This window comes from Cervus elaphus, chromosome 30, assembly GCF_910594005.1.
Source record: "Cervus elaphus chromosome 30, mCerEla1.1, whole genome shotgun sequence".
Lineage (NCBI taxonomy): Eukaryota > Metazoa > Chordata > Mammalia > Artiodactyla > Cervidae > Cervus > Cervus elaphus.
Genome location: NC_057844.1, coordinates 12,447,981 through 12,472,982, shown reverse-complemented (window position 1 = coordinate 12,472,982; position 25,002 = coordinate 12,447,981). Strand labels below are relative to the sequence as shown.

At 40.3% G+C, this 25,002-nt stretch overlaps 1 protein-coding gene across 2 annotated transcripts in view; it reads left to right on the top strand.

Moving 5' to 3' along the window:
* The window catches only part of MTRF1 (mitochondrial translation release factor 1), a 37,486-nt gene that overhangs the window by 5,233 nt on the left and 7,251 nt on the right, over nucleotides 1-25,002 (top strand). For both annotated transcript variants that reach the window (XM_043892006.1, XM_043892007.1), the window contains exons 3-8: nucleotides 2,781-2,872; nucleotides 4,804-4,885; nucleotides 6,025-6,132; nucleotides 13,864-14,036; nucleotides 17,150-17,267; nucleotides 22,120-22,256. In XM_043892006.1, coding sequence (XP_043747941.1) covers nucleotides 2,781-2,872; nucleotides 4,804-4,885; nucleotides 6,025-6,132; nucleotides 13,864-14,036; nucleotides 17,150-17,267; nucleotides 22,120-22,256 — 710 coding nt within the window. The remainder of the gene's footprint in view (nucleotides 1-2,780; nucleotides 2,873-4,803; nucleotides 4,886-6,024; nucleotides 6,133-13,863; nucleotides 14,037-17,149; nucleotides 17,268-22,119; nucleotides 22,257-25,002) is intronic.

Sequence of the window (25,002 nt, the reverse complement as noted above, 5' to 3'; positions counted from 1 at the left end):
AACTCTTTGTGACCCCATGGACTATATGTAGCCCGCCAGGCTCCTCTGTCCATGGAATTTTCCAGGCAAGAATACTGGAGTGGGTTGCCATTCCCTTCTCCAGGGAATATTCCCAACTCAGGGATCAAACCCTATTGCACATAATAGGAGCTTACTAAATGTTTTCCAAATTAAACTGACGCAAACTCTTTCAGCCACATTTGTATCATGCAATATTAGTAGACTCAATTAGTAGATTGCTCCTAAAGTTTCTACTACAGTTCTGCTGTTTTATAATAATAGTGATAATAGCTACATTTACTAAGTCTTACTATGTGCCAGGCACTAAGCTAAGTATTTTGCAAATATTAATATCATTTGAATGCTCACAATGACCTTATGAGGTAGGAATTTTTATTAATATTCCCACTTTATAGATGAAGAAACCGAGAGGTTAAAATGCCAAAGGTCACTTAGCTAGTCCAGAGAGGAGCAGGGATTTGAACCCAATCTATGAGATTCCACAGCTGCTACTCTTATTCACTGCCCAAGGATTCAAAGTCCAATATAGAGTCTACCTCTGTAATATATCTTGTATGAGTCTTCTCCTATTCTTTCCACTGCTTTATATCTTCCTTATAGCTCATCAAAGATGCCTACAATAAATTCCTAACTTGTAGTCTCATCTCCAAGCTTTTCCAGCCTAGTGAGTGATCGCTCAGTCATGTCCAACTCTTAGTGACTGCATGGACTGTGCAGTCCATGGAATTCTCCAGACCAGAATACTGCAGTGGGTAGCCTTTCCCTTCTCCAGGGGATCTTCCCAACCCAGGTCTCCCGCATTGAAGGTAGATTCTGTACCAGCTGAGCCACAAGGGAAGCCCAAGAATACTGGAGTTGGGTAGCCTATCCCTTCTGCAGAGGATCTTCCTGCCCCGGGAATCAAACCAGGGTCTCCTGACTGCAGGCGGATTCTTTACCAACTGAGCTATGAGGGGTTCCCAGCCTAAGTACAACCTTAACTATACTACTTCCCTGCTGAATTTTCAGTAAATCCCATTGCCTGTAAATATAGATTGTTTGGCTTGGCATTTAAGAGTCCCCACAGAGTGACCCCCACCTCTCTCTGTAGTCTATTAATTCCCTTTGCATGTTCTATCTTCTGACCAAAATAGACAATTTGCCATTTCCTGGATATACTCAGACCATCCCATATCTTTGCTCATGTTAACCCACCAATTTCATCTTCTTGAAATTCAGTCTACTTACAAAGTATGGCTTGAATATCATACTTTGGCTTCACTCCCCTCTGTAAAACAAGTATGATTACCTTTCTCTGTTTTGTGTTCTGATCCTTTATGTAATTGTCTTAACTTCAGTCCCTTTCCCTGAGCCTCAAGTACAGGGCCTGTGTCTTATTTTTATTTCCTGCAGCACCAGACACAGGGTATAATAGACTCTTGGATCTCTTGACAATGAATTGAATCTGGTGAAACTGATTTTACAGGTTGGCTTTTACAGTTCAGTAAGGAATAAAAGACCACAAAAGTAATTTTATATGGTTGCAAATCAGCAGGTTTTTCTGGCACACCTTTGACCCAGCCGACACATTGAGTCATGGCAGCCTGGCTACCGTCTGAGGCTTACGGGCACAAGGCGAGGCCAGCAGTGATGGTACAGTTCTGCAACAGGCCATTTATAATTAGAAATTGAGGCCAGGGACCTCCTGGTGGTCCCGTGGTTGAGACCTCACCTCCCAGTACAGGCAGTGTGTGTCTGATCCCTGGTCAGGGAGCTGAGATCACACACACACACAAAAGGAAGAGATGCAGTTCAGATGGCACCGTGTTTAGGACTCTTCGGCTAGACCACCCTTCAGGCCTCAGTGGCACTGCTCTTACTACCTCTTGTAACCAGGTGAGTGTGTCCATCTCTGCCAGCAGACTGAGCCCCTTGAGACCTGAACCATGTTTTATTCATCCTCGGGTCCCCAGCAACTAGAGCCAGTGTTAAATGTTGAAAGACGGAATGAGGCATAGAATTCCACCAGACCCCGATGACTTCCATGATTAGAGAAGGATTTTAGAGAGCCTTCTGTCTTTTATGAGTCTTCATTTCTAATTTTTTTAATTATTAAGAATCAAAAAAAATCATTTAGCACACATCAGTCTCTAGGCATCTAAAGCAATGGGGTCAGAGGTTATGGGATTCACCCTGTTTTGGCCACTATCTCATTGAGAGCTTGTTCTGTGAGTTCCAGGATTTAATTTTCTGCTTTGAAATGTGAAAAGAACCATTCTTTCCATAAAGCAGAGGTCGCCAAGATGTGTGGGTTTTTGACCCATGTGGTGTTTTAAAAAAATGTTTACTAAGGATGAGCATTTTTAAGAGCGTTCAAAATTTTAAGAGTTCTTATTTCTGACTTAAAAAAATGGAGGTTCTAGCCATGCTAGGGTACTCAGTGGGCTAACCAATGGCTGCGACCTTTAGACAAGTAGTCACCCCAATTTACTCTGAAACTTAGCTTATTTGGGCTGGGAAGACCTCATCACTGATTTTTATATTTACTTATAGACGTTCATATCACCAGCTCTTTGGAGCAAGATTATACTTGTTTTCACCCAAGTTTTTTGGACATACTTACCAAATACTTAATTGATATTCTCTAACTAGTGTTAATAGTTCTTTTTTATAATCCCTTGCCTTCACAAGATAAAATTCAGTAGATTGAGATTAGGTAGCTATTTAAAAGTTTCTTGGTGAGTATTTGAACATTTTTACTATTATTTGATGGTTTGTAGGTCTGAATAAACAAGATGAAAAACAGCTACAAGAACTTGCATTGGAAGAGAGGCAAACCATTGCTCAGAAAATCAACATGTTATACAGTGAGGTATGTTTTAAGAGGTAAACTGAACCTAATACTGTGAATATAAAGGAATACTGTTCTTGCTAGATTATGTTTTGGTGCTTAAAGTACTTTCTGAACACCAGTTTTATTAAGTCTTCTCTTCGAAAGATTGATAATGTTGGGTTTAGTGCTGTAATTTACAACAGAATGAGATTGAGTGAAGAGATTGTGATGGCAAAGAAAAGAACAAGCCCCCTACCTCCAGGCAAAAGTATTCCAAAACTGAATCTACTTCAACAAGGGGAGGAGTCCAGGGTTTTTAAGTCTTAGAAAGAGGGAGTGGTCCTTGCTGCTTAGGTTAATTATGGAACGAATCCAAGACTGTAGAGACAATGGGTTAATGTAAGTCTTTAGCCCTTTCTAGCTCAGTGGATGGATTGTCTAAAAGAAAATGAAGATACAGCACTGCATCTTATGTTCCCCTTTGTCCTGTTTGCCATCCTCCTACCTTCAGTCTTCCCTACTCTAGGAATCCAGTAGATGGGCTTTTCTTTTTAATTGAAGTACAGTTGATTTACAATGTTGTGTTAGTTTCAAGTGTAGAGTACAGTTATTCTGTCACACACACACACACACACACACACACACACACACACACACACATCTTCTTTCTCAGCTTTTTTCCTTATAGGTTGTTACAAAATTTTCAGTATAATTCACACACACACACACACATATCTTCTTTCTCAGCTTCTTTTTCCTTATAGGTTGTTACAAAATTTTCAGTATAATTCCCTCTTCTATACAGTAGGTCCTTGTTGTTTATTTTATAGATAGTAGTATCAGTTCAGTTCAGTTCAGTTCAGTCACTCAGTCGTGTCCGACTCTTTGCGACCCCGTGAATCGCAGCACGCCAGGCCTCCCTGTCCATCACCAACTCCCAGACTCTTAACTTTTCCCTCCTCTTTTCCCTTTGATGACCCTAAGTTTGTTTTCTATGTCTGTGCATCTATTTCTGTTTTGTAAATAAGTTCATTTGTATCCTTTTTTTTTTTTTTTTAAGATTCCACAGATAAGCAACAGTATATGATATTTGTCTTTCTCTGCCTGGCTTACTTCATTTAGTATGATAATAATCTCTGGAAGGGCTTTTTGAGGGGTTGAGGAGGATGTGGTGGAGATATCAATATTTTTTTCCCTGATGGAAACAGCTAGTCAAAAACAGAAGTCAGACATCTGACTCCTAGTCTAATATTCTCTCCATCAGGCCATAACATTTCTAGCAGAGATGGACTATTTCAAAAACTGTCAGTAGGAACAGTCATGATACATGGGTAATTTCAGTTTGATTTGAAAGACCTTTTAGTAATAATAAAAATAAAGCTGCTTCCTTTTTCTTCCTAAGAGGGAAATTGGTTACTTTCTTTATCAGAAAGTCCCTCTTTTTCTTATTACACTGAGAAGATATTTGAGCCTTATCTTGGGAGTCCTCAATCTACTCTTTAAATAGCAACTCTGCTGAGAAGACAGGGCATGGCCTGGCACTGGCATTTATTGCGGGAGAGAACATGTAATCATATATGAAAAGTCCTCATTTTCTCCATATGAATACTTTGAAAGCTTTCTTTCATTAGATGAAAGAAGCTACTGTTCAGGACTACTAGAAGCAGAATCTGAAGAAAATTGAATGGAACCCTGGACTTTGATCTGAACTTCTGGGTTTTAGAAAATTGAGATAATCTGATAGCATTGTAGAAACTATCCCAACAAGTAACTTCATTGTTTAATGTTAATTGGTTGCTTATCTTAGGCCTAATTAGGTCTACTTATTAAAGCCAGACCTCTTGGGATGATCTATGATTTTATTAATTACTGATTTTATTAATATTTGGGAATCTCTTATCTAAGTTCAAGTAATAACAGCATACCATGGAAACTATACACACTAATACTGATATTTCTCCCTTTTTCAGCTTTTCCAGAGTCTACTGCCAAAGGAGAAATATGACAAAAATGATGTTATTTTAGAAGTGACATCTGGAAGAACGACTGGAGGTCAATAAAATAATTTTATTGTAAATGATCTTAAAAAATACTTGAATGTTACCTTGATTTGACACACTATAACTTTAAAAGTTTGTTAAATGTGTTTCCCTTTGGAAGTAGTTACTTCTCAACTCCTAAGGGGCCTTTCAAGGAGGACTTTCCTAAAATTTCCTGGAATTTCTTTTCCTAGAAAAAGCAGACATTTTTTTTTATTGAAGTATAGTTGATTTACAGTGTTGTCTTAGTTTCTAGTATACAGTGATTCGGTTACACCTATATATATATTCTTTTTCATATTTTTTATTGGTTTATTATAGGATATTGAATATATTCTAGTGTGCTATACAGTAGAACATTGTTGTTGATCTATTATGTATATAGTATTATGTGTCTGCTAATCCCCGACTTCTTATTTATGCCTCCTCATCCCCTATTCCTTTTGGTAAATATAAATTTGATGTCTGTATCTGTAAGTCTGTTTCTGTCTCATAAATCAGTTCATTTGAGTCATATTTTAGATTCCACATAGAAGCGATATCATTTGATATTTGTCTGTCTTTCTTTTCTGACTTCCTTCACTTTGTAAGATAATCTCTAGGTCCATCCATATTGCGGTGCAGACGGCATTACTTTGTTCTTTTCTATGGCTGAGTAGTATTCCACTGTATATGTGTACCAGACCTTCTTTATCTATTCATCAGTCGGTGGACATTTATGCTGTTTCCATGTCTCGGCTATTGTAAATTATGCTGCAATGAACACTGGGGTGCATGTGCCTTTTCATATTAGAGTTTTCTCCAGATATATGCCCAGGAATAGGATTGCTGAGTCATATGGCAACTCTATTTTTAGTTTTCCATACTGTTTTCCATAGTGACTGTACCAGCTTACATTCATGTACACTGTAGCAATGTACACCAGCATTGTTGGTGGGTTCCTTTCTCTCCACACCTTCTCCAGCATTTGTTATTCTAGACTTTTTAATGGTGGCCATTCTGACCAGTGTGAATCGATACCTCCTTTGTAGTTTTGATTTGCATTTCTCTAATAATTAGTGATGTTGAGCATCTTTTCATGTGCCTGTTGTCCATCTGTATGTCTTCTTTGGAAAATGTATACTGACTGAATATTTTTAAATTTTCTTTTAGGTGATATCTGCCAACAATTTACCCGAGAAATATTTGATATGTACCAGAATTATTCAAGCTACAAACACTGGAGATTTGAACTTCTGAATTATACACCAGCTGATTATGGTAGGTGTGTTTGAGGATTTTGTCCGTAGACAATGCTGAAAATTATTTTTTCCCTGCTTTTGATTAGAGCCATGTTGTCCTGTTTTTTAAAACATGTGGTCTACATCTATTAAATATTGTGACATGGACTCTTCAATTACAGTGGCTTACTACAGTAGAATTCTTACTATAGAAGAAGAGAATGGGAAAGAGAGAAGCATCCTCTTAGGAAGGAATATATGAATTAGAAAACTTTCCCTGTGGAGGGTTGATAAATGCCTGGCCTGGGAAATCATTGTTCTGTTATTCAGAGCCAAGCTGTATTAAACTTTTTACTCTAAAGTACTTATAATGTGTTTATAATCTAAATAAACTTAGTACTTATAATCTAAATAAACTTAGATGTTTATGGGAATGCAGAAAAAGTTAGTCATTTATCTTTAGTTTCAAGATGCTCCCACTCAAGCTGATAAAAACTTAGACAACATAAACAATAAGAAACTAGTGCAAGTCTTTAAAGTTTTAAATACTCAGGTACGTTAAATTAGAACTGCTGATAATTGTCTTTTGTTCCATTCTTTTAATCCATCTGGAAGTTTTTAATCTGCTTGGTTACACCAAGATACACCATAGTAGACAGGGGGCCCATGAGTAATAACCCACAAATGATCAAAGTGGAGAAAGAAGATTCACATAGTGACACAATCCAGGGAAATGAAAACCAGTGGCGAGCATAGGAAGTGTGTGCTCGGTACAGATTTGAAGTCCAGCCAGTGGTCAGGAAAGGGGAAGATCAGGAGAGCAGAGGGAAGGAGTAATCCGAGCAACGGCATGATGGTGGGGAACATCTTGCTGTGTGTATAGAGGTGGGGAAGCCAGTTAATTGGGATATTTGTGATGAGAAGTGAGAGGAAATAGGTTTGAAAGAGTAGATTTGCAGCAGACATGAAAGCTGAACAGGCCTTGATTATTAGGGGGCTGTTGAACATTTTGTTAATAAGAATATCATTTGATAATATATATTGTAAGGAGATTATTTTTTCTTTTTTATTGAAGTATAGTTGGTTTATAATATTTTTTCAATTTTTGGTATATGTCACAGTGATTCATACACACACACACACACACACACACACATAATTGTCTGTGCTATACCATAGGTCCTTGTTGGTCTTCTTTTATGTACGTGAAGTGAAAGTCACTCAGATGTGTCTGACTCTTTGCGACCTCATGGACTATACCATCCATGGAATTCCCCAGGCCAGAATACTGGGTTGGGTAGCCTTTCCCTTCTCCAGGGGGTCTTCCCAACCCAGGGGTCAAACCCAGGTTTCCCGCATGGTAGGCGGATTCTTTACCAGCTGAGCCACAAGGGAAGCCCATTTTATGTATAGTAGTGTATATATGTTAATCCAAATCTTCTAAATCTCTGCCCCTCTTTCCCCATTGGAAACAAACTTAGTTTTAAGATTTTGACAGCAGTGTGAAAGATGGATTGAAGAGGCTAGATTTAAGGCAGGTGGCTGAGAGGTTATTAGAGTAACCAGGTGTAACTAAGAGTTAGAATTGGGAGTAGACATATGAGAGACCTTCAGAGGAAGAATGGGCAAAATCTGGTAACTGATGAGAGAAGCTATTGCTTGCCAACTGTGTCCGGCATGCAGTGTGGGTCATTTGATCCTTAAAACCCTGTGAGATGGGTATTGTTAATCCTATTTCACAGATGAAAATCTAGGCTCAGAGAGTAAGTAACTAATCCAAGATCACACAATAAGTAATGGCAGTCCTGGGGTTAGATTTAATTCCACACTACATCCCATTAGTTTATTCTGACACAAAGGAAATGAGCCATAGGGACCTAATCTTTCTAGCTGAGACGATTGCAATATTCATTCATGCCAAATGAAATAGAAATTGGAAGGCAGACTCCACTTGGGAAGAACAGTGAAAGTGATTTTTGCATGATTGTGTGTGTTGTTATAGAGAACATCCCTTTAGAAATATCCAGTGAGTGCTGAAGCTGGGTAACCAGAGCTTTGGTGAGGGAATAGAGTTGAGGAGAGATATTTGATAGCTGATAGAACAGAGATGGGGGCTTCCCTGGTGGCTCAGCTGGTAAAGAATCCACCTGCAATGCAGGAGACCCTGGTTCGATTCCTGGGTGGGAAAGATCCCCTGGAGGGGGACCTGGCAACCCACTCCAGGATTCTTGCCTGGAGAATCCCTACGGACAGAGGAGCCTGGTAGGCTACAGTCCACGGGGTCAGAAAACATCGGACACGACTGAGCGACTTAAGCACAGCATAGAACAGAGATGATGTCTGATGCTGAGAGAGAATAAGTGAGGGAGAGTCCATAGAGAGGGCACCAAACCATGGAGAATGGCCACATTTAGAAAACAGACTAGTTGGCAAAAGAGAAAAAGGAGTCAGGTAAGCAGGAAAAAGGATGAGGACAGTATATATTGTGGACACAGGAGAGGAGAGAGTGTCAAGAATGTAATCAGAAACAGCCTTAGAAAGGAAAGAGTGTCATCTCTGAGATGTGTATTTTGAATTCAACTTTCAGCAATGAAAGAGAGATGCACTTGAGATTGGGAGGAGAGATTCTGCTCCAGGGACACAGAGCAGACCAACAATGGTTGGGAAGTCTTTTTTTTTTTAGATACACTGACTCCCTAGCAAAATAAAATAAAAGACATTTTAAAAAGTCCCAAGTTGAGCTTCCCTGGTGGCTCAGTGGTAAAGATGTGGTTTCAGTACCTGGTCCGGGAAGATCCCACGCACCACGGAGCAGCTGAGCCCGTGTACCACAAGTACCGGGCCTGAGCTCCTGAGCCCACCAGCTGCAGCTGCTGAGGCCGGCGTGCCTACAGCCCGCCTCCACAGCAGTCAGAGGCCCAAGCGCCGCAGCCAGAGAGTAGCCCCTGCTCCCTGCAACCGGAGAAGGCCTGTGCCCTGCAGCAAAGACCCAGCACCGCCATAAATAAAATAAATACATCTTTAAAAAAGAAACAGATTAATGTATACAAAATAGAAGAGAAAAAAAAGGTAAAACTCCTTTTATCAGAAACAAAAACATTTGGAGAATTCCATGGCAGTCCAGTGGTTAGGACTCTCTGCTTTCATTGCTGTGGGCCTGGGTTCGATCCCTAGTGGGGGAACTAAGACCCATGTCTCACCCGCCACCAAAAAAAAAAAAAGGGAAAAAAATGTAATACTCTACTCATATACCTTTAAAATTAAAACCTAAGAATAAACCTTTATCCATTAAAATTGTAAAATATAATTTATTTACTGTAATGAGAAGACAAAGATATGGATAGGGAAAGACTAAAATAGAGACAGGGGAAAAAGTATCTATCTTACAAAATATATATGTTAAAGTATATGTATGGGGCTTCCTAGGTGGCACTAGTGGTAAACAGCCTGCTTGCCAATACAGGAGACTTTAGAGATTCAGGCTTGATCCCTGGGTCAGGAAGATCCCCTGGAGGAGAGCAACCCACTCCAGTATTCTTGCAAGGAGAATCCCGTGGACGGGGAGCCTGGTTGGCTACCATCCATAGGGTCGCAAAGATTGGACACGACTGAAGAGACTTAGCACAGAATATATACATGTGTATATGATATGTACATACTTAATGTTTACTTGAAATATAGGGAACTCACAGAGATTCACATAGCACTAGAAGCTAAGATTGGGGAAAAACACACTGAAATGTAAAAATTCACACATCAAATGACTTCAAGTCTTTTAGTTTTGTGATCTTGGGACAGATAGGGAAAATCTTCAACCATTACACAAGTAGTTAATACTACATGATTACAAGATTACTCTTTGTAGAAGCAGTGCAGGGTGATGGCTCTTGACATGTAGTGTAGGTCTATCACTGTCATTCTATATTCCTGATTTCTAGGGACTTGAGAAATGTCTTTCAAATTAAAGGGGGACTTCCCTGAGTGGCTCAGTGGTAAAGAATCCACTTACCAACCCAGGATTCAATCCCTGGGTCGGGAAGATCCCCTGGAGAAGGAAATGGCAACCCACTCCAGTCTTCTTGCCTGGGAAGTCCCACCATGGACAGAGGAGCCTGGCAGGCTACAGTCCATGGGGTCGCAAAAGAGTCGGACGTGACTTGGTGACTCAACAACACAACAAATGAAATTTATTATATTCTCTCTTCCCTCCCAACCGATTAATGTTTATAATTGTTATTTTCTGCTCACCAGCTGAATTCAGGGAGAGGTCATTAAAGTAATGTGGTGGTTGGGACTTCCCTGGCAGTCCAGTGGTTAAGAGGCTGTGCTCCCAGTGCCGGAGCATGGGTTCGATCTCTGGTTGGTAAACTAAGATACTGCAAGCCACACATCAAGGCATAACAAAATAATTAAATAAAAATAATGTGGTGGTTAATTTAATGTGTCCAGAGGTAATACTTTTCACCACAACTGTTGAGAAATAAGTTTATGAGCGGAGCCCTGGCATCACTAAAGAGCTGTCTGGTAGTTTTTATCTACAGCCAAGACCCTACAGTGGGAACTCTAGTAGATGAATTGGGAAACCTAAGGGCAGTTGGAGCAATTGGATCTCAAGGTAGCAGTGTTGGCACTCAGCGGCCAAAAGCAATATGGGCGTGGTTACCATAATGGACAGCAGAGTAAAAGGAGCAATCGGAACAGGGTGACTTACACAGACAGGGCATTGGCTGGTTGACATGTGTCCCTGGGAGTAAAGAATGAAAGCCTACTACATTCTTATTTGACCTGTATAAGCAGAAGAGTTCTAGGTCAAGTGAACAAAAGTCTAACCTGTGTCATAAAAACAGAAGTCATGGCCCCTTAGTCAGTTCCCAGACTTGAGCCAGTTTGTAGACCTAAAACCCCTTGAATAAAGGCAAGACTGGGTCCTCTTGAGAAAGTCGGTACATGCCAGAAATTTATACTGCCAGTCTTTCTCCAGGCTTTCCTGGTGGCTCAGACAGTAAAGAATCTGCCTGCAATGCAGGAAACCTGAGTTCTATCCCTGGGTTGGGAAGATCCCCTGGAGTAGAAAATGGCAACTCACTCCAGTATTCTTGCTGGGAGAATCCCATGGACAGAGGAGCCTGGCAGACTGCAGTCCATGGATTTGCAGAGTCAGATAGGACTGAGCAACTAACACTTTCACTTTCCCTAAAGGGGAGTATTAAATATGTGATTATCTATAGAACTAGGTCTAATTGAGGACTAAGAGGAAAAAGTACAGTATATAAGGACTGTTAAATCTGACAGTATAGAGTACAATAATTTGCAAAATGGGAAGCAGAATGGGAAGAGCACATGCAAAAAAGTTTTATAATGTTTTTAGTAAATCGTATTGGTGGCAGAACTAGTAGTGTTATTCTGAGACTGTTGTTTATGAAATATGGGATAAAGTAGAAGAGTAATTATGAGATACTCTAATTCTGGTATCCTCTCTGTCTTTGGGAACCAAGATTCTCAGTATGGAAAGCAAGTGATACAGGAGTATTAGAGAAGACATTGTGATCTTTAATTTATAAAGGTATCAGTTATCAGAACAGGTTGTCTGAGATTTTATCCTACTTGCAAGACAGGAATTTAGCAAGTCACAGTTTCATGGGTCAGAGACAAAGGATGGTTTATGACTTATGGTAGTAGCAGTAACCAGAATATCAGCATTTTTGTGCTGGTTTCATGAGCTCCACACCCCAAAAGGCAACTGGAAGGTCAGATGACACCTACCCACATGGTGGGTTTCAAAACAGAAGAGGAATCCTGAGCTTGGGGTTCTCTATTTTATTTTATTTTGCTGAGTCTCCATTGCCGTGCACACAGGCTTAGTTGCCCTGCAGCGTGTAGGATCTTAGTTCCCTGATCAGAGATCAAACCCATGTCCCCTGCATCGGAAGGTAGAATCTTTCTCTTGGCTGAGCTGGGTGGGCTATGTGGGCTTTTTCTCTAGTTGCGGTGAGCAGGGGCTACTCTCTAGTTGCGGTGGCTTCTCTTGTTGCAGAGCACGGGCTCTCGGGTGTGTGGGCTCAGTAGCTGTGGCTCCCGGCTCTAGAGAACAGGCTCAGTAGCTGTGGCGCATGGGCTTAGCTGCTCCGCGGCCTGTGAGATCTTCCCGACCAGGGATGGGATCCGTGTCTCCTACACTGGCAGGCACTTGTCCTTTGCTCTAGAGGGAGACATTATCTCCAAAGCTGTTCACTAAACAAATACCCTTAAAAACATATTCTGGAACAAAAGGGCAGGCAGTTCCTTGTTTACAAAATGTGCAGAAATGCAAGAAACTGATAAGGAATTGTTTCTCAACATCTCTGTAAACTCATGAGGTATTTCCTATCTCTGTCCATTGAAAAGGTCTGGAAACAATGACCAACCCAGTATTAGTGAATATCCCTAGTTCCCCAATATTGAAAACATTGAAATATTATTTTCCTTCGAAAGGAACCAGGGCTTCTTGGAGAAATGGCTGAATCTAGGTGTTGTTTTTTTTTTTTTTTAATGTCACTCAGTCATGTCCAACTCTTTGTAACCCCATGGACTATACAGTCCCTGGAATTCTCCAGACCAGAATACTGGAGTGGGTAGCTTTTCCCTTCTCCAGGGGACCTTTCCAACCCAGGTCTCCTGCATTGCAAGTGGATTCTTTACCAGCTGAGCCACAAGGGAAGCCCATAGAATTGGACTGTCACCCTTCTACAACCTCTGTGGCACATGAAGCATCAAACATTGTTTGATAAAAACATAAGAGACAGCCAGACATTGTCTGTCTCCTGTTGTCTTGCCAAAGAGTTCAATCTAGTTTCTGGATCCAGCTGCCCAGTAGCAGCCAGTACAGAGGGCAGAAAAGAAATTGAAGCATGCCAAGAGTATGCAGTCAGCAAAACCAAGCTGTGGGAAATTTCTATATGTCAACAGCCCTGGTTCCTCAATGGATAACTTGAGATGGGTGATGAACTTCTAGATTGAGATTTGAAAGATGTATCAACTTTTTTAAATGGACAAGACTACACTGTAGTGCCTAGGGCAGCACATTAGGTAATAAAATTATAGTAGAGAAGGGAATAAAAAATACTGGTTACCTGAGAAAGGGAGGGGATTGTAGGAAAGGCGGATCTATGGGAGGGCTTTGCAGGTGCCTGATAAAGTTCTTTTTCTTAATCTTGAACCATGCATTTGATTCATGTGGTTTTCTACGTCTGTGTATTATTTTACAATAAAAAGATTTTTTTAAACAATATGTTCAATAAGAAGCTAGCTTAGGCATTGTGCTTATTTTCCCGCTTCACAGACAAGCAAGAATTAAATTTCAATAGATTCTTGAAAGCTTGGGAGGACCTACAGAATTATTCATCATTATCAAATTGCTGTGTTATTGAGCACTCTTATATATGGCACTAAATTAGCCTAAGATCGCATAGATTCAATGCAGAAAATGTCCCAGTATTCTTTTTTTCTAATGCTATTTTTATAAAAGTGAAATTTGTTCATCATAAAACTTTGCAACAAAAAAACTTAAGATGAAAAACATGCTGTTCTGTTCTCCAGAGATAACCATAAACAATTTTTTGGTATGTTTCCTATTACATATTAATAGACTTATGTTGGGAAAACGTCTTTTTGGACCTACTTTATGTTCTCATCTCAGGCTCTGTGCTCACAGAGGCCTTTCATGAAGGCCATTTAAGGTCTTGATCCCTTTCAAAGTAGAATTTATTATTACGCTGGAACTTTTTTTTCATAGGTGGGCTACATCACGCAGCGGCCCGAATTTCCGGTGATAACGTCTATAAGCACTTGAAGTACGAAGGTGGGATTCACCGGGTTCAGCGAATCCCCGAGGTGGGCCTGTCATCCCGGATGCAGCGGATTCACACGGGGACGATGTCGGTGATCGTCCTCCCCCACCCAGATGAGGTACCCCCTGCAGGAACCGCGTACCGTTATCCGGGAAGGTCCACCGGAGTGTCACTGTCCACACAAAGCCCCTGTGCGTTCTGTCTACTTAGCGAATGCTTCTGCACCCCAAACCTGTGAACGTCTTTCCCTCCATGAAGCAGCCCCTCCATTCTCTGCGGACAGCAAGTGACCGGCCCACAGTTCAGCTCACGTCTGACACCGTCTCCCTGGGCAAGTGGCTCAGCTTCCACAAGCTGGACTCAGCCCCGCAGCACGGCCGCCCCCCCACGTCAGAGCCAGGCGTGAAAGCAGGCTGTCTCCTGTGTTCCTGCGTCCGGAGGGTCCCGTGCCCCCTCCTTAGTCTCAGGAATTTACTAAAGGGGCTCACAGAGCACAGGAAAACAGTGTCCTTACTAGCGCGTGCAGGCTCTCTGTGACCTCTGTCCGTGGAATTCTCCAGCAAGAATACCGGTGTGGGTTGCCACGCCTTTCTCCAGGGGATCTTCCCAACCCAGGGATAGAACTCTAGTCTCCTGCATTGGCAGGCGGATTCTTTACCTCTGAGTCACCTGGGAAGCTCATACTTACTAGATTACTATACTGCCTTATTACAAAAAGTATAACTCAGGAAGGGCCAGGTGGAAGAAACTGGGAGAACTCAGAGAGGTGTAGGGCTTCCACGCCCTTCCAGGCTCGCCTCCCTGCCTGCAGCTTCACGTGTTCATCAGCCTGGCAGCGCTCTGAACCCTGTGCTTGGGGGCCTTTTATGGAGTCTTCCATACATAGACATGGTTGGGTGAAGCAATAGACTTTGGGGACTAATTCAACCTCCAGCCCCTCTCCCCTCCCTGGAGATTGGGGTGGAGCTGGCCATCAGTCCGCATGCCTGGTTATCCATGGTTTTCCAAATATCACCTTATTAACATAAAGTCAAATGTGGTTCAAAGGGGCTTGTTATGAATCACACAGACACCTTTGTCCCTCTTACCACTTAGGAAAATACCCAAGCGTTTTAGGAGCTCTCTGCTGAGAGCTGAAAAATATATATTTCTTACCATAAATCACAATATCACAATTAATACTTAGTCCAGTTAATAGTTTCCTCAGTCATCAAAAAGTATCTTTATAGCTATTTTCTTAAATGAGGATGCTATCAAGTTTCACTTATTGCAGTTTGTTGTTATAACTCCTTATGCCTGGAACAGTCTTCCAACCTTTTTTTTTTTTAAACGACTTTGACATTTTGAAGAGTCTAGACCTTTTGTCTTTTTTTTTTTTTTTTTAAGACCTTTTGTCTTGTAGAATTTTCCACATTCTGGATTCATCTGACTGTTTCCTTATGACACTCTTTAACTTGTTCCTTTATCTCCTGCATTCTATGGAAAGTTGTATTTAAATATTCCATTCTATTCAGGTTATACATTTAGAGCAAGAATACTTCGCAGGTGTGGTTATATTCGTGTTGTGTCTCATCACAAGTCAGAGTATCAGATTACCCCACTTTTAGTGAGGATCACTTTGAGCATTTAGTGAAGTTGGTGACCACAAAAAAAATCCTGATTGTGAAAGTGTATTTCTCTCTTTATAATAAGGGAATAATCTAAGTAATATAATAATATAGTAATATAAGTAATATATCCTATTCCCAACAACTTGTCTTCCATGGTCTTTAACATCCAGTAGTGATCTTTGCCTGAATTAGTTATTTAGTTTGGTGTTTCACAATGATGATTTTCTAATTTCATCATTCCTTCTGCATGTATTAACTGGCATTCTTTACTGTGAAGAACTTTCCTCCCCACTGCCTTCTCTCCTCCTTTCTCCTCTTTCCATTTTTATTTTACCTCATTATAAACTCATATATTGAATTTTGTATGTTTGTGACTTCATTATAGACTTACAGATTTATTTTTTAAATTCAATAAGATATAATCACTATTATTTTTCTTTTTGAAAAAATTGAGGTATAGTTGATTTACAATATTATGTTTCAGGTGTACAACACAGTGATTCACTATTTTGAAAGGTTATACGCCATTTATAGTTATAAAATATTGGCTTTCTTCCCTGTGCTGTACAATATATTCTTATAGTTCATTTATTTTATACATAATAGTCTGTACTTCTTACTCCCCTACATCCATCTATTCTTCTCCTCCCCCTTTTGCTCTCCTCACTGGTAACCACTAGTTTGAGTCCATTTCTTTTTTTGTTATATTCACTAGTGTGTTTTAATTTTTAGACTCCATATATAAGTGATGCTATACATATTTGTCTTTCTCTGTTCAACTTATTTCACTAAGCACAGTACCCTCCAAGTTCATTTATGTTATTGCAAATCGCAAAATTTCATTTTTTCTGGCTGAACAATATTCCAGTGTGTGTGTGTGTGTGTGTGTGTGTGTGTATCACATCTTTATCCATTCATGGATACTTACATTGCTTGCATATCTTGGCTGTTATAAATAATACTGCTGTGAACATTGGGGTGAATATATCTCTTTGAGTTTAGGTTTTTATTTTCAGATACATACCCAGGAGTGGAATTGCTGGATATGTTAGTTCTATTTTTAGTTTTTTGAGAAACCTCCATGCTACTTTCCACAGTGATGCACCAATTTACATTCCCACCAACGGTGTACAAGTGTTTTCCTTTCTCCATATCCTCCCTGACATTGGATGATAGCCCTTTTTTCTGATGACAGCCATTCTGACAGATGCAAGGTGATACCTTACTGTGGTTTTGATTTGCGTTTCTCTTATGATTAATGATGTGGAGCATCTTTTCATGTGCCTATTGGCCACTTGAGTGTCTTCTTTAGAAAAATGTCTATTCATGTCTTCTGTCTTTTTAAAAAAATATATTTTGTATCTAATATAGCTTTGTGGGATGATAGATAATAAAACTTTTGAAAGATTACATAACTCAGTGGTCTCATAAATCAGTGCTTAAAATAGCATCTGTTGGAATATTGTGTATATGGTTCTTTCTTTGTTGTAAGTTATTTCACCTCTTAGTCAAATGGCTGTGATTTAAAACAATACAGTGTATTTGAAAGACCTTGGGATCAATTTAATATTTAAGTATTTGTTGAGTATGGAATTTACTCATGCTATACTTCTGGTTCTAGGTAGATGTGAAAGTAGACCCTAAGGACTTGCGAATAGATACATTTCGAGCCAAAGGAGCAGGAGGGCAGCATGTTAATACAACTGATAGTGCTGTCAGAGTTGTCCACATCCCCACAGGTAAGCTAGTCCTTTTGCCTTTGTACTTTTAACTCTTTTTTCCACATCTTATAAAACTGTTTGGCATTTAGAAAGAGTTTTATGTTAGTGTCTGTCTTCTTGCACAAACTCTTTAAAGATGACACTGGAGGGACTTCCCTGGTAGTCCAGTGGCTAAGACTCCACACTCCCATTGCAGAGGGCCCGAGTTCAATCCCTAGTCAGATCCCTAGATCCCACATGCCACAACTAAAGAGATATTGCATGCCATGATGAAAGATCCCCCATGCTGCAAGTAAGACCCAGAGCTGCCAGATAAATACCTAAATAAATAAATACATAAAAGATTTTCTAAAAAAAAAAAAAAAGATGACACTGGGTCATGGGTTCAAAGTCCCCGTTGTGTTCATATTCCCTTCTGTTTGGACAAAGCACCTCCTTGGCTGTGTGTATACATTTAAGAGTGAGGTTCTAAAAACTCTCAGCACATGGGCACCACTTACCCAGTAATAAGTTTCAAAGGTCGGGGAGTGAATCAGCTTTTTTTTAGGGCCCCTGAAATGTCAGCATTTGTAGAACTTTTTCTCTTGGGTAGTTTTCTCCTAAGAAGGCTCACCCGGGACACAAGATGGTAAAGTCAAGGTCTCCTCATTCAATAAGCAAACTTTTACTTAATCCTCTTTTTCAGTCTTGTGCCTCACACTTGCCTTCCTTTGTACCTTTGAAGACTCAAGTCTGGAACTTTCCTTATGTCATTCTCTAAAGACTACCTCCTGCCTCCTATAGATTGAGGGAGGGGACTTGAAATTGTAGTTGTTATATAGACTTTCTGTTTCTAGTCCCCAAACGGTCAACCCCAGTTTCTGAGATTCCTCATTATAGTGCTTCATAAAAAGTCTTAAGGATCTATACATATATGTTAAAATATAAAGAAATACAAGGAAACAGTTATTTTAAAATTTTAAGTAGTGGTTACTTCTGGGAGGCATGACATAGCTTCTGGTTTGTAAAGGGGCAAATGGGAGGTTTAAAGGGCATTTAGAAATATTCTTTTTGGCTCAGCTGGTAAAGAATCCGACTACAGTGTGGGAGACCTAGGTTTGGTCCCTGGGTTGGGAAGATCCCCTGGAGAAGAGAAAGGCTAGCCACTCCAGTATTCTGGCCTGCAGTATTCTGGGTCGCAGAGTCGGACACAACTGAGTGACTTTCAGCAATATTCTATTTAAGCTGCGTGGTACATATATATTCTTTTACATTATGTATATTCTTCCCTATGTGGAGTATACAATTGACCCTTAAACAACACGAGTTTCAACTGCATTTTGTTGTTGTTTAGTCACTAAATCGTGTCCGACTCTTTACAACACCATGGACTGCAGCCTGCCTGGCTTCCCTGTCCTTGACTGTCTCCCACAGTTTGCTCAAACTCATGTCCATTGTGTCAGTGATGCCATCCAACCATCTCATCTTCTGTCTTCCCCTTCTCCTCCTGCCTTCAGTCTTTCCCAGCATCAGGATCTTTTCCAGTGAGTCAGCTTTTCCCATCAGGTGGCCAAAGTACTGGAGCTTCAGTTTCAAGAACAGTCCTTCCAATTAATATTCAGGACTGATTTCCTTTAGGATGGACTGGTTTGATCTCCTTGCAGTCCAGGAGACTCTCAAGAGTCTTTTTCAACACCCCAATTCAAAAGCATCAATTCTTTGGTGCTCAGTGTTTTTTGTCCAACTCACATCTGTACATGACTACTGGAAAAACCATAATTTTTGACTCTGTGGACCTTGGTTGGCAAAGTGATGTCTCTGCTTTTTAATACACTGTCTAGGTTTGTCATAGCTTTCCTTCCAAGGAGCATGAGTCTTTTAATTTCATGGCTGCAGTCACTGTGCAGTGATTTTGAAGCCCAAGAAAATAAAGTCTGTCACTGTTTCCAGTTTTTCCCCTTCTATCTGCCATGAAATGATGGGGTCGGATGCCATGATCTTAGTCTTTTGAATGTTGAGTTTTAAGCCAGCTTTTTCACTCTCCTCTTTTACCCTCATCAAAGGGTTCTTTAGTTCCTCTTCACTTTCTGCCATAAGGGTGGTGTCATCTGCATATCTGAGGTTGTTGACATTTCTCCCAGCAATCTTGATTCCAGCTTGTGATTCATCCAGTCCAACATTTCACATGATGCACTCCGCATAGAAGTTAAATAAGCAGGGTGACAATATACAGCCTTGATCCAGTCCGTTGTTCTGTGTCCGGTTCTAACTGTTGCTTCTTGATCTGCATACAGGTTTCTCAGAAGAGAGGTAAGGTGGTGTAGTATTCTCATCTCTTGAAGAATTTTCCACAGTTTCTTGTGATCCACACAGTCAAAGGTTTTACTCTAGTCAGTGAAGCAGAAGTAGATGTTTTCCTGGAATTCCCTTACTTTCCCTATGATCCAAGGAATGTTGGCAATTTGATCTCTAGTTCCTCTGCCTTCCCTAAATCCAGCTTGTACATCCAGAAGTTCTCGGTTCATGTACTATTAAAGCCTAGCTTGAAAGATTTTGAGTATTACCTTGCTAGCATGTGAAATGAGTGCAGTTGTCCGGTAGTTTGAACATTCTTTGGCACTGCCCTTCTTTGGGATTAGAATGAAAACTGACCTTTTCCAGTCCTGTGGCCACTGCTGAGTTTTCCAAATTTGCTGGCATATTGAGTGCAGCACTTTAACAGCATCATCTTTTAGGATTTGAACTAGTTCAGCTGGAATTCCATCTCCTCCACTAGCTTTGTTCATAGTGATGTTTCCTGAGGCTCAGTTGTCTTCACACTCCAGGATGTCTGGTTCTAGGTGAGTGCCCATGCCATCATGGTTGTCCAGGTCATTGAAACCTTATTTATATAGTTCTGTGTATTTTTGCCGCTTCTTTCTAATCTCTTCTGCTGCTTTTAGGGCCACCTTTTCTGTCCTTTATTGTGACGATCCCTGCGTGAAAGGTTCCCTTGATATCTCCAGTTTTCTTGAAGAGTTCTCCAGTGTTTCCCATTCTATTGTTTTCCTGTATTTCTTTGCATTGTTCACTTAAAAAGGCTTTTATCTCTCCTTGGTATTCTCTGGAACTCTGCATTCAGTTGGGTGTATCTTTCCCTTTCTCCCTTGCTTTTCACTTCTGTTCTTTTCTCAGCTATTTGTAAAGCCTCCTCAGACAACTACTTTGCCTTCTTATATTTCTTTTTCTTTGGGATAGTTTTGATTACCACCTCCTGCCGAATGTTATGAACCTCCATCCATGGTTTTTCAGGCACTCTGTCTGCCAGATCTAATCCCTTGAATGGATTGGTCACCTCCATGCATAAGCATAAGGGATTTGATTTAGGTTGTATCTGAATGGCCTAGTGGTTTTCTCTACTTTCTTCAATTTAAGTCTGTATTTGGCAATAAGGAGTTCATGATCTGAGCCACAGTCAGCTCCAGTCCTTGTTTTTGCTGACTGTATAGAGCTTCTCCATCTTCAGCTGCAAAGAATATAATCGATCTGATTTCGGTGTCGACCATCTGGTGATGTCCATGTGTAGAGTTGTCTCTTGTGTTGTTAGAAGCGGGTGTTTGCTATGACCAGTGTGTTCTCTTAACAAAACTCTGTTAGCGTTGATCCTGCTTCCTTTTGTACTCCTCCAAGGCCAAATTTTCTATATTCTGGGTTATCTCTTGACTGCCTACTTTGCTTTCCAGTCCCCAATGATAAAAAAGACTTTTTTGGTGGTGTTCTATAAAGTCTTGTTGGTCTTCATAGAACCGTTCAACTTCAGCTTCTTTGGCATTAGGGGTTGGGGTATAGACTTGGATTACTGTGATGTTGAATAATTTGCCTTGGAAACCAACCAAAACCATTCTGTCATTTTAAGATTACACCCAAGTACTGCATTTCAGACTGTTTTACTGACTATGAGGGTGACTCCATTTCTTCTAAGGGATTCTTGCCACAGTAGTAGATATAATGGTCATCTGAATTAAATTTGCCCATTCCCGTCCATTTTAATTCACTGATTCCTAAGATATTGACGTTCACTCTTGCCATCTCCTGCTTGGCCATGTCCAATTTATCTTAATTCATGGACCTAACATTCCAGGTTCCTATGCAATATTGTTCTTTATAGCATCAGACTTTACTTTCAGCACCAGACACATTCACAACTGAGCATCGTTTCCCCTTTGGTTCAGTCTTTTCATTCATTCTGGAGCTTATTAGTAATTGCCCTCTGCTCTCCCCTAGTAGCATATTGGACACCTTCTGACCTGGGGGACTCATCTTCCGGTGTCATATCCTTTTGCCTTTTCTTACTGTTTGTGAGGTTCTTGAGGCAAGAATACTGGAGTATTGCCATTCCCTCCTCCAGTGGACCACATTTTGTTAAAACCACCTGGATCTATATAAATGCAGATTTTTTTTCAATAAATGTGTATTTGTATTATAAGCTGAAACACCTTATTTAGATATCAGAATCTAAAGAGCCATCTACAACAATTACCATCATAACTCATGTATAGTTTCTAGTGTGTACTTCATCTGAAATGTTCTTCATTCTTTTCCTGATTAACCTTTCCCCCTTTAAAACGTTCCTCAGTTCTATCTTTTGTATCAGTTTTATTGTGATGTAATAGACACTTCAGGGTTTCCCAGGAGGCTCAGTGGTAAAGAATCTGCCAGCAGTGCAGGAGACACCTGCTTAATCCCTGAGTCAGGAAGTGGCAGCCTGCTCCAGCATCCTTGCCTGGGAAATCCCACGGACAGAGGAGCTGGGCAGGCTGCAGTCCATGGGGCCACAGAAAGAATCAGACACGTCTGAGCGACTGAGCATGTGCACACACCCTGTTAACCTCTGATCCCTGTTATTTTCCAGGACTCGTAGTGGAATGCCAGCAAGAACGATCACAGATAAAAAACAAAGAAACAGCTCTGCGTGTGTTGAGAGCGAGACTCTACCAGCAGATTATTGAGAAAGACAAGTGCCAGCAACGAAGTGTGAGAAAACTGCAGGTAAGATTTATTGAGTGAAATAACTCAATGGCTCTGTACAGAAAGCCGTCATCTTGTGTAGGGAAATGGAGTAAATATTCTTAATCTGACGGAAGTACCTTGGAGCACTGGAAAACATGTTCATTTGTAAATAGCAATAATTTAATACTGGTTGGTTATGGCCAAACTCAGACATGCCAGTTTACAAATAAGAAGAGATACATATAAACTGAAAATTATTTCCCAATTGTGTTCTGTTTATATCATAGTTATCTTTAAGAGGAAATCAGTGTAAAAGACAATTCTTTAGAAATTAAGAGATTTTTCAGGTTTTTAATTTAAAAACCTATGCTTTTATTATAATTTTATGTGAAATCAAAAATATATGACATGCAAAAAACTGGTAATAGTGATGGATTCTGCTGTAGTCTGGGAACAAGGAATAGAAAAGATATTTATTTTTTGTTTATACTCTCTTCTACTTTTAAAATTTTGTACTATCTACATTTATATTATTATTTTTACAAATATATACATAGATAAGTTTTAAGCAAAATGAATAAATGTCATTGTTTTAAGTAAACCAAGTGTTGTATGATTTTAACTTCTGAAAAAGTAAAGTTTGTCTTTGAAAGAAACTGGAAGAGACAGTGGAACCCAGAAATAACTGTTTGTGTGTTATTTGCAGGTAGTTATACTTCAGTAAATATGGGAGATTTTGTGGCCTGTTAGGATAATGAGATTGTATAAAACTAAACACCTCATGTGAAGAGTTGACTCATTGGAAAAGACCTGGATGCTGGGAGGGATTGGGGGCCGGAGGAGAAGGGGACGACAGGATGAGATGGCTGGATGGCATCACTGACTCGATGGACATGAGTTTGAGTAAACTCCGGGAGTTAGTGATGGACAGGGAGGCCTGGCATACTGCGATTTACGGGGTCAGAAAGAGTCGGACACAGCTGAGCAACTGAACTGAACTGAACTGAACTGAAACATCAATTATTCTTTTCACGTAGATGTCCTAGTCTTTCACACTTTTGCCCTTCTTATTTCCCTTACTAACTTGCAGATAGTAAAAGTGACAGGATAAATAATATATCAATCTTAAACACTATCAGCTCTGCCACATTTAATGAAAGACATTGGGTTTTTTAAAAAAATATATATTTATTTATTTGACTGCACTGGTTCTTAGTTGCAGCATGTGGGAACTAGTTCCCTGACCAAGGATCAAACCTGAGCCCCCTGAGTTGAGAGCACAGGGTCTTAGCCACTGGACCACCAGGGAAGTTCCAGACATTGGGTTTTACTTGCCATTTGACATCACACAGTAATTTTCGAAGTAAGTGTTGGCGATCAGCCTTTGCAGATTTGGGGGGTTGTATCCTCTTCAGTAGTTTGGTTTGAAAGGCCAGAAAAGACCTTCCTGCCTCCCTTTGTCCATCTGTGTGAAGTTTTTTAGTAGGTGTCTCTAATGATTAGGAGTTTTTCTTCTGCCAATATATGCAGGAGCTTTTCTATGGAAGGCACTGTGCCAAGCTCTGAGCCCTGGCTCCACCTGGCACCTGCAGAGCTTTGTGGGTGCTGAGATTCTGATGTAACTGATCTGGGGGGATCCAAGGCACTAATATGGTATCTGGGGACAGTGGCTTCCAGACCTGGCTGGTTGCAGAATGGAAGGCCTAGGGAATGTTTTAAAAATATATTACCCATAATTTAGTGTTTCTTATGTTAGGCTTTGGAATCTTTCAGCAATTTCCCAGATGCTCAGCCACACTTAAGATCTTGTTTAGTTTCATATTGTTTGCTTTGTAAGTTGTAGGAATGTCTTTTTTTTTTTAATCTTAAAAGGTGAAAGTGATATACTTGTAACTTATATTGTATAGCAACTATGCTTCAATAAATAATACAATAAATTGTCAAATTAAAAGTGGAAGTGAGTGAGACAGGGTATTGTGTGCCTTGTATGTGAGGGAGGGAGGGCAGGTGAGCAGACTGGACTACGAATAACCACAGCATAACGTGGACTGGTGTGCCGCGAGGAAGATTCCAAGTGCATGGGGTTTCGAAGGAGGGAGATAACTTATTTTTCATGTTGGGACCAGAAAAGTCGAGACAGTATGAGAGTGCTCGGAAGCACATCCCTTGAGGTGATGTTTTAGCTGAGTTAACAGACTTGCACATAATAATGAAATGGCATAGTAAGTGGTATCTTTGAGGTTCACAAATTTTCAGAAATAATATTGGGAAAGTTGGCCACGTTATGAAGTACATTGAATGCTGAGTTGTGAGTGCTTAGTAGTCAAGGAGCCAAAAAAGGAAATTGACCAAAAAAAAACAAAAAACAAAACACTGCTTCAGGAAAACTAAGCAGGGCAACTCACTGTAAACAGAGAAGTGGGAGATTAATCAGGAGATTTTTACAGGAATATAGTGAAAGTAATAAGCCCTTGAACGATAATAAAAATGGCGAGGGCAGGGTATAATAAAAGACCCTTGAAACCACTGGAACTGGGGACTTAGAGAATGAGATGAGTTGAAGGCCCTTTCAGTGTCTGTATCAAAGCCTGGCAGATAGTCAGCCCCCATGAGATGTTTGTCAAAGACTGTAGGATGTCAAGTTCCCTACTGTGGGGTCATTTACAGAAACCACAAGGAAGAACTGACTGATACAGAAAGATAATTTGGTTTTAAATATTTGGAGTTTGAGGTACCAAAGAAACATTGATTCTTATCCCATAACTAAGCTTTACAAATCTATAGT